This window comes from Struthio camelus, chromosome 1, assembly GCF_040807025.1.
Source record: "Struthio camelus isolate bStrCam1 chromosome 1, bStrCam1.hap1, whole genome shotgun sequence".
NCBI lineage: Eukaryota > Metazoa > Chordata > Aves > Struthioniformes > Struthionidae > Struthio > Struthio camelus.
The window spans coordinates 88364085-88375939 of NC_090942.1; the positions used below are offsets into that span (position 1 = coordinate 88364085).

The 11855-nt window shown below is 44.5% G+C and overlaps 1 protein-coding gene across 3 annotated transcripts; it reads left to right on the forward strand.

The window, feature by feature from the left end:
• Positions 1-39: 39 nt before the first annotated feature.
• Positions 40-10892, forward strand: FOXM1 (forkhead box M1). 3 transcript variants are annotated; one of them, XM_009682308.2, is made up of 9 exons: positions 40-186; positions 1894-2487; positions 3555-3703; positions 3923-4147; positions 4551-4679; positions 5262-5306; positions 6241-6319; positions 6807-6988; positions 7430-10892. In XM_009682308.2, the coding sequence occupies exons 2-9, from the start codon at positions 1938-1940 to the stop codon at positions 8477-8479; spliced, it is 2409 nt and encodes an 802-aa protein (XP_009680603.2). In that variant the 5' UTR covers positions 40-186; positions 1894-1937; the 3' UTR covers positions 8480-10892. The 3 variants fall into 3 exon arrangements, with proteins under 3 accessions (XP_009680603.2, XP_068811247.1, XP_068811241.1); XM_068955146.1 differs by having other exon boundaries at positions 6807-6970; positions 7430-10889; XM_068955140.1 differs by having other exon boundaries at positions 95-250; positions 7430-10890.
• Positions 10893-11855: the final 963 nt, after the last annotated feature.

An 11855-nucleotide genomic window follows, 5' to 3' on the forward strand; every position in this document is an offset into this window, starting at 1 on the left:
GCCGATTGGCCCGCGGCGCCCCGCCCCTCGCAGGCCTGCATCTCATTGGGCCAGACTGGCACGTGATGCCAACGAGCCGCCAGGCGCCAAATTCAAACCGGGAAACGACCTGCGCCGCGAGCGGTAGCGGAGCCCGGAAGCGTCTGCGTTGCCTCTTCCCTCTACGTCTTCTTGGCTGGGAAGCTGGTGAGTGGCGATCTGTACCCAGCACCCATCGCGCCCCTCTGATATCTCCTCGTGCGGACTGGAGGTAGTGGCTGGGCACCCATGTGAGGGCTGTGTTAAGTGCTCAGGGTGCCTGGTGTGAGGGAAAGGCCTGGGCCTGGGCCTGGGCCTAGGCATGTCAGGGCGCTGGTGGAAGGGTTCTGGGGGAGGCAGCCCAGATTCACCAGTGAGTGTGGCAGGCTTGGCAGCACCCCACGGTCTGGGAGGGAAGGATGGGGGATGGAGAGGGCTGATCCTAGGGAGAAAAAAGAGCTGGGGATGTGTGTTTGGCCCTTTAGTGCTCCTCTCCTTACTGCCCCCATGGGCCTGTGCATACAACAGGGTTTCTCCAGGGCCTCTACTAGTAGCAGCTTGGGGCCTTTTTAGGAAATGACTTGCTTTTGTAGGTATTCATCCTGTTGGAAACTGGCTAAAAGTTATACGTCCATTTTTGTTTTGTGGGATCTCTGTTTAAAGGAGTGGAGCAGATTGCGAGGGGGCCTGTTGTGTACTTGGGTGACATGACCTCTGTGTAATGCTGAGTATTTCTGCTGGTGGTCTCCAGCTGCTGGGCAGCCTCTGATCCCAGGCTGTCCACTGCCAGCACACCAGGTAGCAACTCAGATTTTATCTGTTGGGCTTTTTCCCTTTTGTAGCTGTGCAAGTGATTCTTACTGAGAATTTTCTTGTTTCCTGCCTGGCTGAATCAAATCCACCAATACAGAATGACATCTTTTCTTTCTGTTTCTATTCTGCCTATGATTCCAAATGATCAATAATCAATACAATGTGCATGCTGTTGTTCTTTTATAGTTTGCCACAAGAGACAACCTCTGCCTAATTCTTGATTGGCATGATATTTGTCAGTGGTGTTCTCAAAAGGGCCACACAGCATCTTACCCTGAAATCAGTGTCTCTGAATTTGAAGTACTCCCTTGTCCTGTCCTCTTCCTGCCATTCTAAAATTTATGTGTTTTGTATGTATGTTTTTTGTCCAGAAGGTTGAAATTAAAATGGTACGCTGCTCTGAGATGAATATTTTTCTAGTTCTTAACAAGCCTACAAAAGGAATGGCCAAAGCATTTAGTCTGAATTTATTTTAAAGGACTTCTCACTTCGGGTGTGTTTATTGTGTGACTTTGTAGTGTCCAGGAGACAATCTCCAGAGAGATCTTTGCTTTCTAGATTTTATACCGTCTGTTAAATCCCCTTTTCTCTCAGGCTGTGTGATCTGATGATTACAGCAATGAGATATGAGAGTGAGGACTGTTTGTCAGTGGTGTTCTGTGATTTCTGTTTGAGCTTCTCTTCCCTCCAGCTTGCTGACTGATTCTGAATAAGTCATTTGACAACTAAGTCTTGAGGTGTAAGGCACATCTTGTATCTGTAAGGCACACAGGCATACTTTTGTCATTATTATGTACTCTATGGCTCTCAACTTCTGATGCAAATTATCTGCTTTGCAAATATCTCTCCTGTCCTGTTTATACAAGGTGTGGATAAAGGAAGTGCAGTGCTGTTTTCCAGCAGTTTTGTGAATCTTCTTAAAAGCATTCATTGTTGATTCCTTTCTTGTTTCTAGATTCATAGCAATCGCTGAGAATGTGTGTGCAGCCCCTGGTGAATTGCTGCACCTTTCCTAACTGTTCCTTCCCTTCACACTCTTACCTTGCATCCTTTGTTTTGCAGGATTTGTTCTTCTTTTCAATGGAGAGTGACTGCAGAGATCAATAATGAGCACCAGCCCTCGCAGGCCCTTAATTCTCAAAAGACGGAAACTGACCCTCCCACAGAATGATGCATCCAGTACTTCAGCAAGAGATGAGCCCAGTAGTCAGGGTAAAAAGACTCCTAAGCAGGAGTATAGCCAAGGGAACCAACACAGCAACGAACCCAGACACAAAATGGACTGTGGCCTGCAGAAATTCCCAGCAGGAATAAAGATCGTCAACCATCCTACTATGCCCAACACACAAGTGGTGGCCATCCCTACAAGTGCTGATATCCAGAGCATCATTGAGGCACTGACAGCGAAAGGAAAAGAATGTGGCAGCAATGGGCCCAACAAGTTCATTCTCATTAGCAGTGGGGGCCCCTCTCGTTCAGCAGATCCAGCAGCGTCACAGCATCTCCCATCAGAACAGAAAGCCAGTACAGCGCTCAAGGTGGCACATGGTTGGGAACGAGAGAAGAATGTTATCCAGACCCCTGGTTTGGCAGGAGGGACAGCACTCTGGCACTCAGGAATTGACTCCGTGGTCGGGCAGGAACAGGAAGGCAACGGTATGTAGTCTTTACTCTTTTCTTGTCCTGCCATGTAGAGAGTGAGACCTGAAGCGTGCCAATGAGTGTAGTGTCCAATTATCAGGATGCAATAGTGAAAACTATTCAGTTAACTACAAAATAATTGATATGCATTAGCTATTTGTATGTAGTGAATCCTGAAGGATCTTAATGGATATATTTTTGTACAAGAGACAGGCCTGGCGTACCAAGGTGCATATAGTAGAGCAAAATTTTAGTGCTGGGGAAGAAAGAGGATTCGGTTTGAGGAAATCAAGACTAGAAGAACAAAATGCTAAGTTCCATTTAGCAAAAGGTTTATGGCTGGAATCAAGACTAGCATAGAGCATTCTAATCAGCAACAAAACACAGGGGCCTAGAGCTCTGAAGCAGAGATGATTTCCCTTCCTTTAATAACTGTGTGGCAAGTCTCTTTCCTTCTTGGCTTTTTCATGAAACTTCAGGGCAAATGCTAGAAGTGGGATGGATTTTGAGTGGCTGCTCAGATCAAATGTGTGTTTACAACTTAAAAAAAACAAAAGCTTTGCTGCTTTGGGGCTGTAACAAATCTTATCCCATGGTATAGTACTGTCTACCATTACACATAGGCAGCTCCAGTAACTATATTGCTACAAATAGCCTCACCAGAAACAGTAAGACCATATCTGTTAGTTTTCATCACTGCTGCTCAAAAATCTGCAGATATCTGAGCTTATGCTACCACGTTTCTTGGCCTCTGCCTATCAGATTTATCCTTTAGCTAAAAATACTTGAATTTTCAAAGTACTTCAGTCAACATTGTCCTATTTTTGGTTGAGAGCAATAGTTTGGTTTCAGTGGGGATTTTAGGACTGCAGCTTTTTTTCAGGAATTGGGCAGATTCACATGAAATCAAGAATTTAAGATATCTCCACAAGATACTATCTTTGCAATACTGTCTTGTCCCTATCCTGAGACAGAGATACCTTTTTGGGAAGAGTGGCCAGGCCTTCCTTTTGGCACTTGGGATTAAAGGGGAAGAGTGTTACTCATGAGTAAACAGAGCTATGGGCTTGTTATCCCAACAGGCAGCAGTGAGGCAGCTAGCTCTATATTGGATAATAGTCTCACTAACATCCAATGGCTGGGGAAGATGAGATCTGATGGACTAAGCCCATGTTCCGTGAAGCAGGAAACAGAGAAAGAGAACCGAATACCTCTGCAGGAAAGAATCAAGGTAAGCAGGAGGAGACAACAGAGCATACACTAAAACTATTGATAGGGAAGCAATGCATGTGGATTAGAAGACTTGAAAGAACCAGGCATGACCATCTCTAAGTAACCTGAGATTCCCCTTTACTGATTTGAATAGCAGGACCTGGAGGATCCATGGGTGTTCCATGGCCCTTCTCCTTGGCTTTGCAAGCCCTCATATATTGTTCCTTCTGTCTCTCAGACTGAAGAAGATTCTGCTGCTACCGTTCCTACTTCCTCCTCTTCCTCCTCCTCCTCCTCCTCCTGGCAGGATTCAGTATCAGAACGACCCCCTTACTCCTACATGGCCATGATCCAGTTTGCCATCAACAGCACTGAGAAGAAGCGTATGACTCTGAAGGACATCTATACCTGGATTGAGGATCACTTCCCTTATTTTAAACATGTGGCTAAGCCAGGTTGGAAGGTAACATGCAGACCCTCAAGTTGCTGTGGGCCACAGGGTGATAATATCATAAGGCTTTTGGATGAAAATGAAAAGTCGTTCCGCAGCCTGCAGAGCATAATGGAAATTAATTTAAACACCTCCCACCCCAAATGCCCTCTCATTCCAGATGTCCGTGTTCCACTTCCAATATCCTTTTTTCTCATGCCACATAGGAAAGGTGGTGGGATGCTTGATCACTGAAGTAAGAATAGGGATCTCAGGAGTAAGGAGGATACAAGGCTTTTATGACAGTCGGCTGGGTATGCGGTGAATATGAAGATCCACTTTGCCTAGATTTTGGAATAGAATTCCTGTGCCAGGGCAGTCACGTGTGAGGTCCTGCTGTGCTAATAACAAAACTACTGCTTTTTCTTCCTCCTAGAACTCCATTCGGCACAACCTGTCCCTTCATGATATGTTTGTCCGTGAAACATCTGCTAATGGTAAAATCTCCTTTTGGACTATTCACCCGGATGCCAACCGTTGCCTGACACTGGACCAGGTTTTTAAGGTGAGTGCCTCATGCAAGGAAAACTGCACAGTCTATCCAGTCCCTAAATGCCACACTAGCCAGATGCACCTTATTTTAGCAGGAAGATTAAGCTGCTTTGACATCAACCTTTTTGTAGAAGCTGGATTAAGTCTCTTGCTTGCCAAACAGACAAGCTCTGTATTTGAAAGAGAAGGTGTTGTGGCTGTGCACATGCACTGGAGCTTCTTTGGAACATGTATATTCTTCAGGTAGTGTGCCAAATGTAATAGTGAGCTTGTCTGACCTATTTCCATGGGCCTGATGCAAATTCCTAGAGAAAAGGTTTCCACCAAAGTGGTCATTAGTACAGTTCCTGTGCTGTCTAGAGAGTCACAGGGCAGACTTGCCCTTTCCCAGCTGGATATTTTAGGAATTATCACTTTGTGAAAGAAACCAGAGTCTGTTTAGGTATGGTCAGTCTTTTCTGTGTTTCTTGCAGTGGGTGGGCAGATTCAATTTCTGGTTTGCTCAGATTATACAAGGTTAAAATGTCCCTTTTTTCCCCCTTTGGTTGATAACTCCCTCTTATTTTTCTCCCTCTCAATGCCTTGCTGCCACCAGCCGCTGGACTTGGGGTCACCAACATCGCCTGAGCACTCTGAATCAGTAAGACTTTCCCTCTGGCTTGGGGCTTGGGCTTTCATTTTCCTCTTGCCAGTCACTGAAGGAAAAGACAGAAGGCTTGGGGAGGGAGACTGGGTCATTGCTGCACCTAGTCAAACAGCTCCACATAGTCCCTTTTTGGGGAAAAGGGTTGAGCCAAAGGTATATTGCTTTCAGTTGATATGCTTTTTGTTACCTGGTAAAGCTGTACAACTTTGAGCGATTAGAGGCCTACTGCAAGAAGTAGGCTGCAAAGAGCCTTCTGAGAACAAGCCCAGCCAGAGGTTTCAGGTACAATTCTGGTCTCCCTGGCTGTAGTCCCAATCTGTTTTGGGGCTCAGATCCAGAGAGAGTAGGATCTCTGTGTGCTCCTTTTCTCATATTGGAATGTAGCTGCAATGTGACTTGGAAGGATGAACCTGTCTGCTGTCTCTCTTGCATCCAGCTGTTTTAGCAATGTCAGATGTGCAAGCAGTCAGTCAAGCACTTTTCTGTCACCATTACTGCCCTGGCCCTCTTTCCATCTGCTTAGACCTCTGATTCCTCTGTTGCCTCCACTATTCTACTCAAACATCCAGTCTATGGTTTGTATAGAGATCTGATACACAATGAAGTTACGCTATTCGCCTTTCCTCGGGCAACGAGGACACTGATACCTGGTCACTTCTGTAGCAGAGTCCACCGCCGAAGCAGCTCTGTCGTGCCAGCTCTTTTTCTGGTTGGTAGCTGGCCTAGAGATGGTATGCCACAAAACAGCAAGTGACACAGAAATAGAGCCAACATGAGTGCTTGGTGGTAACAGCTGCTTTCTCTGTATTAGCTTAGCACAGGCCTCTGGATTCACAATTCTGAATGAGGCAGCTGAACAAAGATGGGTTCTTCTTTTTAAATCTCTTTCTTTTTTCCTTCCTCTCTTCTTTCTTTTTCATGACCGCAGCAGCAAAAGCGACATGTTCAAGATCCCCAGAAGAACATGGGAAGCAACAGCAGCAGCAAAACTGAACCTCATAATGCACGTGAGTGTCTGCATCAGCCTAGGCCAAAAAGAATCCATCCCCTAAGTCTAGGACTGTTCCAGATTCCCATAGGAATAGAAGTGGAAATTGTGACTCAGCTTTGCCTGCTCAAAGGCTTCTTAGAGCTGTTCCCATCTGGCAGGTTTGGAGCTTAGACAGTGCTGCTATGTCTGAGAGAAGACATATGTCTGAGAGATGTTGAGAGGAGATGGAGGGAGTTAGGAGCTCAAAATGCAGTGAGAGTAGAGCTCCCCCCAACTTGAGGTCTAGGATCTGCACAAAGAGCTATATTTTCTTGTTCATTGGGGCTTCTGGCTTGGGATTTGTATCCTCAAAATTAGCAGAGAAGGCTGGTGATTCTATCTCTGATCTCTGATCAGCTGGTTATTTTAGGGGGATTTAGAAAGACTTCCTGCCAGGTGCCTGGGTTTCAAGAGGCAGCAGAGGAAGGGCAGGAGGATAGCAAATCCATTCTTTTCCCTTCCAGGCCGAAAGATGAAGCCTTTGCTTCCTCGCATCAACTCCTACCTGGTTCCAATCCAGTTTCCTTTGAGTCAGCCTCTTGTCTTGCAGCCTTCTATGAAGGTCCCTTTATCCATGGCACAAGGGACATCCCTCAACAGTTCAGAGACTGTCCGGACCAATAAGCGTGTGCGTATTGCTCCAAAGGTTTGTTTTCTTTGTTTTTTTTCCCCCCCCCATAGCTGTTGCCTTCTGTGGACCCTGTTTTTCACATCTTTGTGCATCTTTACTAGGTCCTCCAAATGATAAGTTATGGCAAGGAACTAGCCAGTGAAATCAAAGGGGTTACATTTTCCAGAAATATTTAGCCTTCCTCCTGCCTGTCCACCTAGAACAGTTCTTCATAGTGGTCTCAAAGGCATGACTTCCAGTCACTTAGCTAAAATCCTTCCCATGTGATCTGTAGGCTTCTCTGTATTAATTTCACACAGAGATCAATCTCTACCTGCTGTTGTTGCTGCTACTGCTTTCTGAAGATCTTCCTTTTTACTGCCAGTCTTTCTATTCTTCCTTCCACTATCATTTGTATTTTTGGATGTGTTAGATCCTTGCTTACTGACTGCTTTTATCACTTGTGTTTTTTTGTAGATGTCACTCTCTACTGAAGAGTCATCCTCTTTACCAATGACTGCTCTCAAGGAGGAGAGTCAATGTGATGAAAGTTTATTTGCCCCAACCCATTCTCTAAAGGAGAGCAACTCCCAGCCTGGTGAGGAATCAGCTTCTTTCCCCGAGGCCCTCTGTGTAAAGGAGGAGGAAGGCTCCCAACCAGATGACTGGCTGTCCCCATTCAGCTCAACCTTACCTATAAAGGAAGAGCCAGGCTTGTTTCTCCCAGTCTCAGCCACAAAGCAGAAGAAACACTTCACCATACTGAAGTCCCCATCTAAGGGTGTTTCTGACACATTAGTTATAAAGAGACGGGAGAGGAGGGAAATGGGCAGATCCAGAAGGAAACAGCGCTTAGCACTGCCTTGCTCAGAAGAGCCGGTCCTTGTTTTGCCAGAGGGCAATGGCTTTGACCCTTTCCGGTTAGGGGTAGACCTTCCCTTCCTGCAAGAAAGCCAGGCTCTAGAGAATGTATCACAGCTCAGCTGCTCCCAGGAGGAAGAGGGGCCCTTTAAAACACCAGTCAAGGAGATGTTCAGCAAGTTACCAGTTTCTTCCACTCCCAGCAAAGTCCCAGCTACTACCCCGCCACTAGGGTGCCTTGATCCCTGGAAATCGGCATCATTAGCCAAGGAAAGTAATGAACCTGACTTCAGTCCAGTGAGAACCCTTCAGCTGCCATTCACACCTCTCCAGGAGAACCAGGACTTGCTGGGTTTTAACAGCACCCCACTTAAAAATCCACTCTTTGAGTCCCCTCGGGAACTGCTCAATACAGAATCCAGTGACGTGGTGCATGGCCCCCTTACAAGCTCTCCAACTTTTATTCATGAATCCACTAAGCAGTCATCTGTTGAACTGCCAGCCTCTGGCCTTACTGAAAACCGATCGCTCATGGAGGGCCTGATCCTGGACACCATGAATGACAGTTTGAGCAAAATCCTTCTGGATATCAGCTTTCCTGGTCTTGAGGATGAAAACCTAGGAACAGACATTAGTTGGTCTCAGCTCATACCTGAACTTAAGTAAACTGGCCTGAGGGCTGAAATTGGCTTATTCTGATACTGCAGAAAGCACTCTCCTCTTCTGAGATCTGTTCACATTGTCTAAGAAGATGTCCAGTAGCTGCTTTTGACTAATTCCCACATCTCTGGGAACACAGGGCGTTATTGACTCCTGGCTAGGCTAGGAGGCAGGCCCATTGGCTGCTATAAGCTCCCTTTTATGAGCCACAATAGACTATTTATGTGGGACAAGATGAAACCTCTCTAACCCTGTGTTAGAGATGAGTCCCTGGGGAGAGGTTATCAGGAGAATCTCTAGGTAGGCACTGAATGGCCTTTGCTACTGAAGGGATCAGAGGAGATAAAGACACACTCCTCAGTTATGTCTGATAGGAAATGGCCTGGGAACTTCTCCCTAGCTCTGTCCTTACTTCCCTTCATTTTGTTCCCCTCTTATTTAGTGTCTTCTGTGTAGTTTTAATGTCTGTAAATAGTGTACATGCCTTAAACTAGCCTTTAATTATAATAGTAACTTTATTCTTGTAGGCCTATGGGAATATTTGGGCTGGTAAAGGGTTTGGCTTAGCGTATTCTCCATATGTTCCACTTCTGTACTCTTCCACCCTGGATGAGAGCCCAAAAATACCCTTTTTCTTTGACTTCAGAAACATGTTGGCCTAGGCTGCTCTGAATGTTATTGGGAAAGAGATCTGTATGTGACTGAGCAACTACTCAAGTTATTCTGAAACAGGTTATCTGGATTGTAGCATAAATTCTTAGTTCAGCTTCCTCTCATAGCTCCTTTCTCCAGGCTGAAATGGTAAAGAGCTGTTGCTCTTGGATCAAGCTCTAACTTCTGGTTCTAGAGTCCTACTATTATGTATTTAAGAGGATTAGGTAGAGTCATTGTTGCAGTAAGACTGACTTCTATTGAATGGCTAAAGTTGCCCTCATTACAATCATCAGTTGAAATAGTAAAAGAGAAGCTGTAAAGTCGATGCTGATATTTTCACTGAAAAGTGACCTCTTGGTTAATAGTGCAACAGGGCAGCTCATCTCAGTTCTCTGGAGCTCATGTCATAGGAGGAAAGTGCCGTGGAAAAGACCTTATTCTTCAGCTTACAGACAAATGATGGCTCAGGCACCTCAAGAAAACACAGTTTGTGGTCACTACCTACTCAATAAAGCTTGTGTGGGAACACAGCTGAGTATTGTCTTTACTGCTGTCAGGATTCAGAATCGGCAGGTGCACCTGCTGAAGCTTCACCTTTCTCACTGCCTTTTAGCAGCATGCTGAGACTGGGCCATAGAATGAATGATTGCTTTTGCTTTCCTAATGCATGAGCCTTAGCCCATGCTAATTTAGGATCTTAATTCTGGGAGTAAGGCCAGGTTAATTTGGGAGGGGACAGGAGCAATGGGAAGAGGATGCATTTAGTTCTACTCTGCCTCAGGAGGAAACATGTCATATGTAGGTGATGTGTTGAGAGAAGGGATGGTTTAAATGGTTTCAGTTGTAGGCTCAGGAACCACAACCATGACCGGGGCAAACTGTTTAATTTATGTGACTTTACAAGAAGATAGTAGAACTACCTTACCTCAAAGGATACCATGAAGTTAAGTGTTAGAATGTGAGCTTCCTGGGTTCTGTGGCAATGACAGTCCATGAAAATCTCTCATGAGCTGTCTAATGCCAGTTAGCACTCCTGTATTCTTTTGTTCCCTCAAGCACTATGGTTTCATGGGCTCTCTTTGTCCTACCTGAAGCACTGAGGGCAGGAACAAATTTTTTTTGAGCAGTCAAGGAACGTGAAAAGGTATAAAGAAAAGGAAATCAAAGCTAAAGGGAAGAAAGAGGCCAAGCATACACTAAAGGGATTTAACCCACCTCTGTATTATGAGAAGGAACTCCAATAGAGATGCTGAGGGAGAGTGCACTACCTCTTATACTCTATCTGGAATTCCGGACACACTTAATGAAGACTATGTGTCTGAGCTCTGGTCTGTCATACCCTAAGATCTGGCTGGTACAAAACATCCAAGGAAACATGCAGCAAACCTATTTTCAGCAAGGTAGAGAACTACAGAGCTGTGGGGATTTGGGGATGTTTTGGGGTTTTTTGGCTTATGCCCTGCACTGCAGAATCTCTTTTTTTTTATTTTCCAATTATTTTAAAAGAAACTCTTATCTAATGTACAATGCACAAAGATGGCTAATTGTGTTCTGAGTTCTTTCATGCTTCTGTTTTCAGTCATAGGTACACTCAAGATTAGTGGGAATCTAGTGTTGAATGCCTGTTGTCATTGTTTATACATTTGCATTGATTTTTAGAAAACTTCTTATTTCAAAAAAGAGAAGAACAAATGTGGCTTTACAATGCACCTATAATCGTTTTTTGTGTATCTTTTCTTCAATAAAACTACTCTTTTTCTATCATGCCCCTGTTTAATGGGAAGATTTGGTACCAAAAATCCCACTGCTTCCTGCTATCACTACCTACATCCTCAAAGGACTGAGAATTAGGCATAGTCCCTATTACTCCTCTTAATTCCTGCAGCAAAAACTTAATTTCTTTTTCTATATAGGTGAATCATAGGGGAGGGAAATTTAGAAAAGGTGCCAAATGCTCCTCGTTCCTATCACCAAATTTTCTCCCCGTACTACCCTGTTTCCAGCAGCATGGTGCTTTTTCTGTGACCACTGGGTAAGTAATCATTAGACCATTTTCAGTATTGCTCAGGCCATCTAGACTTCACCACATTAAGATTTGGTTACTCAACCCCTTGCTTCACATCAAATACCTTTTCCTGCTGCTGATAGATAAATCCTGACTTTACAAGTTAGAAGGATACTAACCTAGTCTAAAATATCAGAACACCACCAACAGTCTAGTTTCTGTATTTTGTAAAGGCAAATAAATTTCCACTCAAAATGTCTCCCTTCCCCCATAAATGCAAAAACATAGATATAGCTAGGTACCCTTTAAGAATTGTGGTTATGTTCTCTTATGTGCTCTTGTTAGAAGTTATTTACTTAAACTTATGTACTTTGATTTGAATGTCTCTCAGAAGAGATTTAAAGCACTTAATTATTTATTTCAGTTCTTCTGGCACGGAATATTGGACTCCTTGATCTTCAGTTCTATCTGTGCCTAGCACAAGTGACTTCTCAGCTTGAGGCCAATGGTGAGAAATGATTTTCTAGCCTGCCACATGAATCTCAGACCAGAAGATTTTTGTCATTGATTCAGATGTTAAGTCCATCGCTTTTGATTGAGCCTGAGGTTTCCTCTCCTCAAAGCAGGAAACAAGAATGGAATTCAGAAAGCTTTAAGGTTAGGAACCGCTAAGTGCCAGTAGTCTTTTAAGTATATTTAGTTTAGGGTTGATTTGCTGATACT

What these genes read in the sequence shown, in the direction of transcription:
- FOXM1 (XM_009682308.2), top strand. Translation starts at nt 1,938, where the DNA reads ATGAGCACCAGCCCTCGCAGGCCCTTAATTCTCAAAAGACGGAAACTG. An exon ending in TGGCTAAGCCAGGTTGGAAG is followed by an intron (nt 4,148 to 4,550) that starts GTAACATGCAGA and finishes TCTTCCTCCTAG; the next exon opens with AACTCCATTCGGCACAACCT. An exon ending in CACTGGACCAGGTTTTTAAG is followed by an intron (nt 4,680 to 5,261) that starts GTGAGTGCCTCA and finishes TGCTGCCACCAG; the next exon opens with CCGCTGGACTTGGGGTCACC.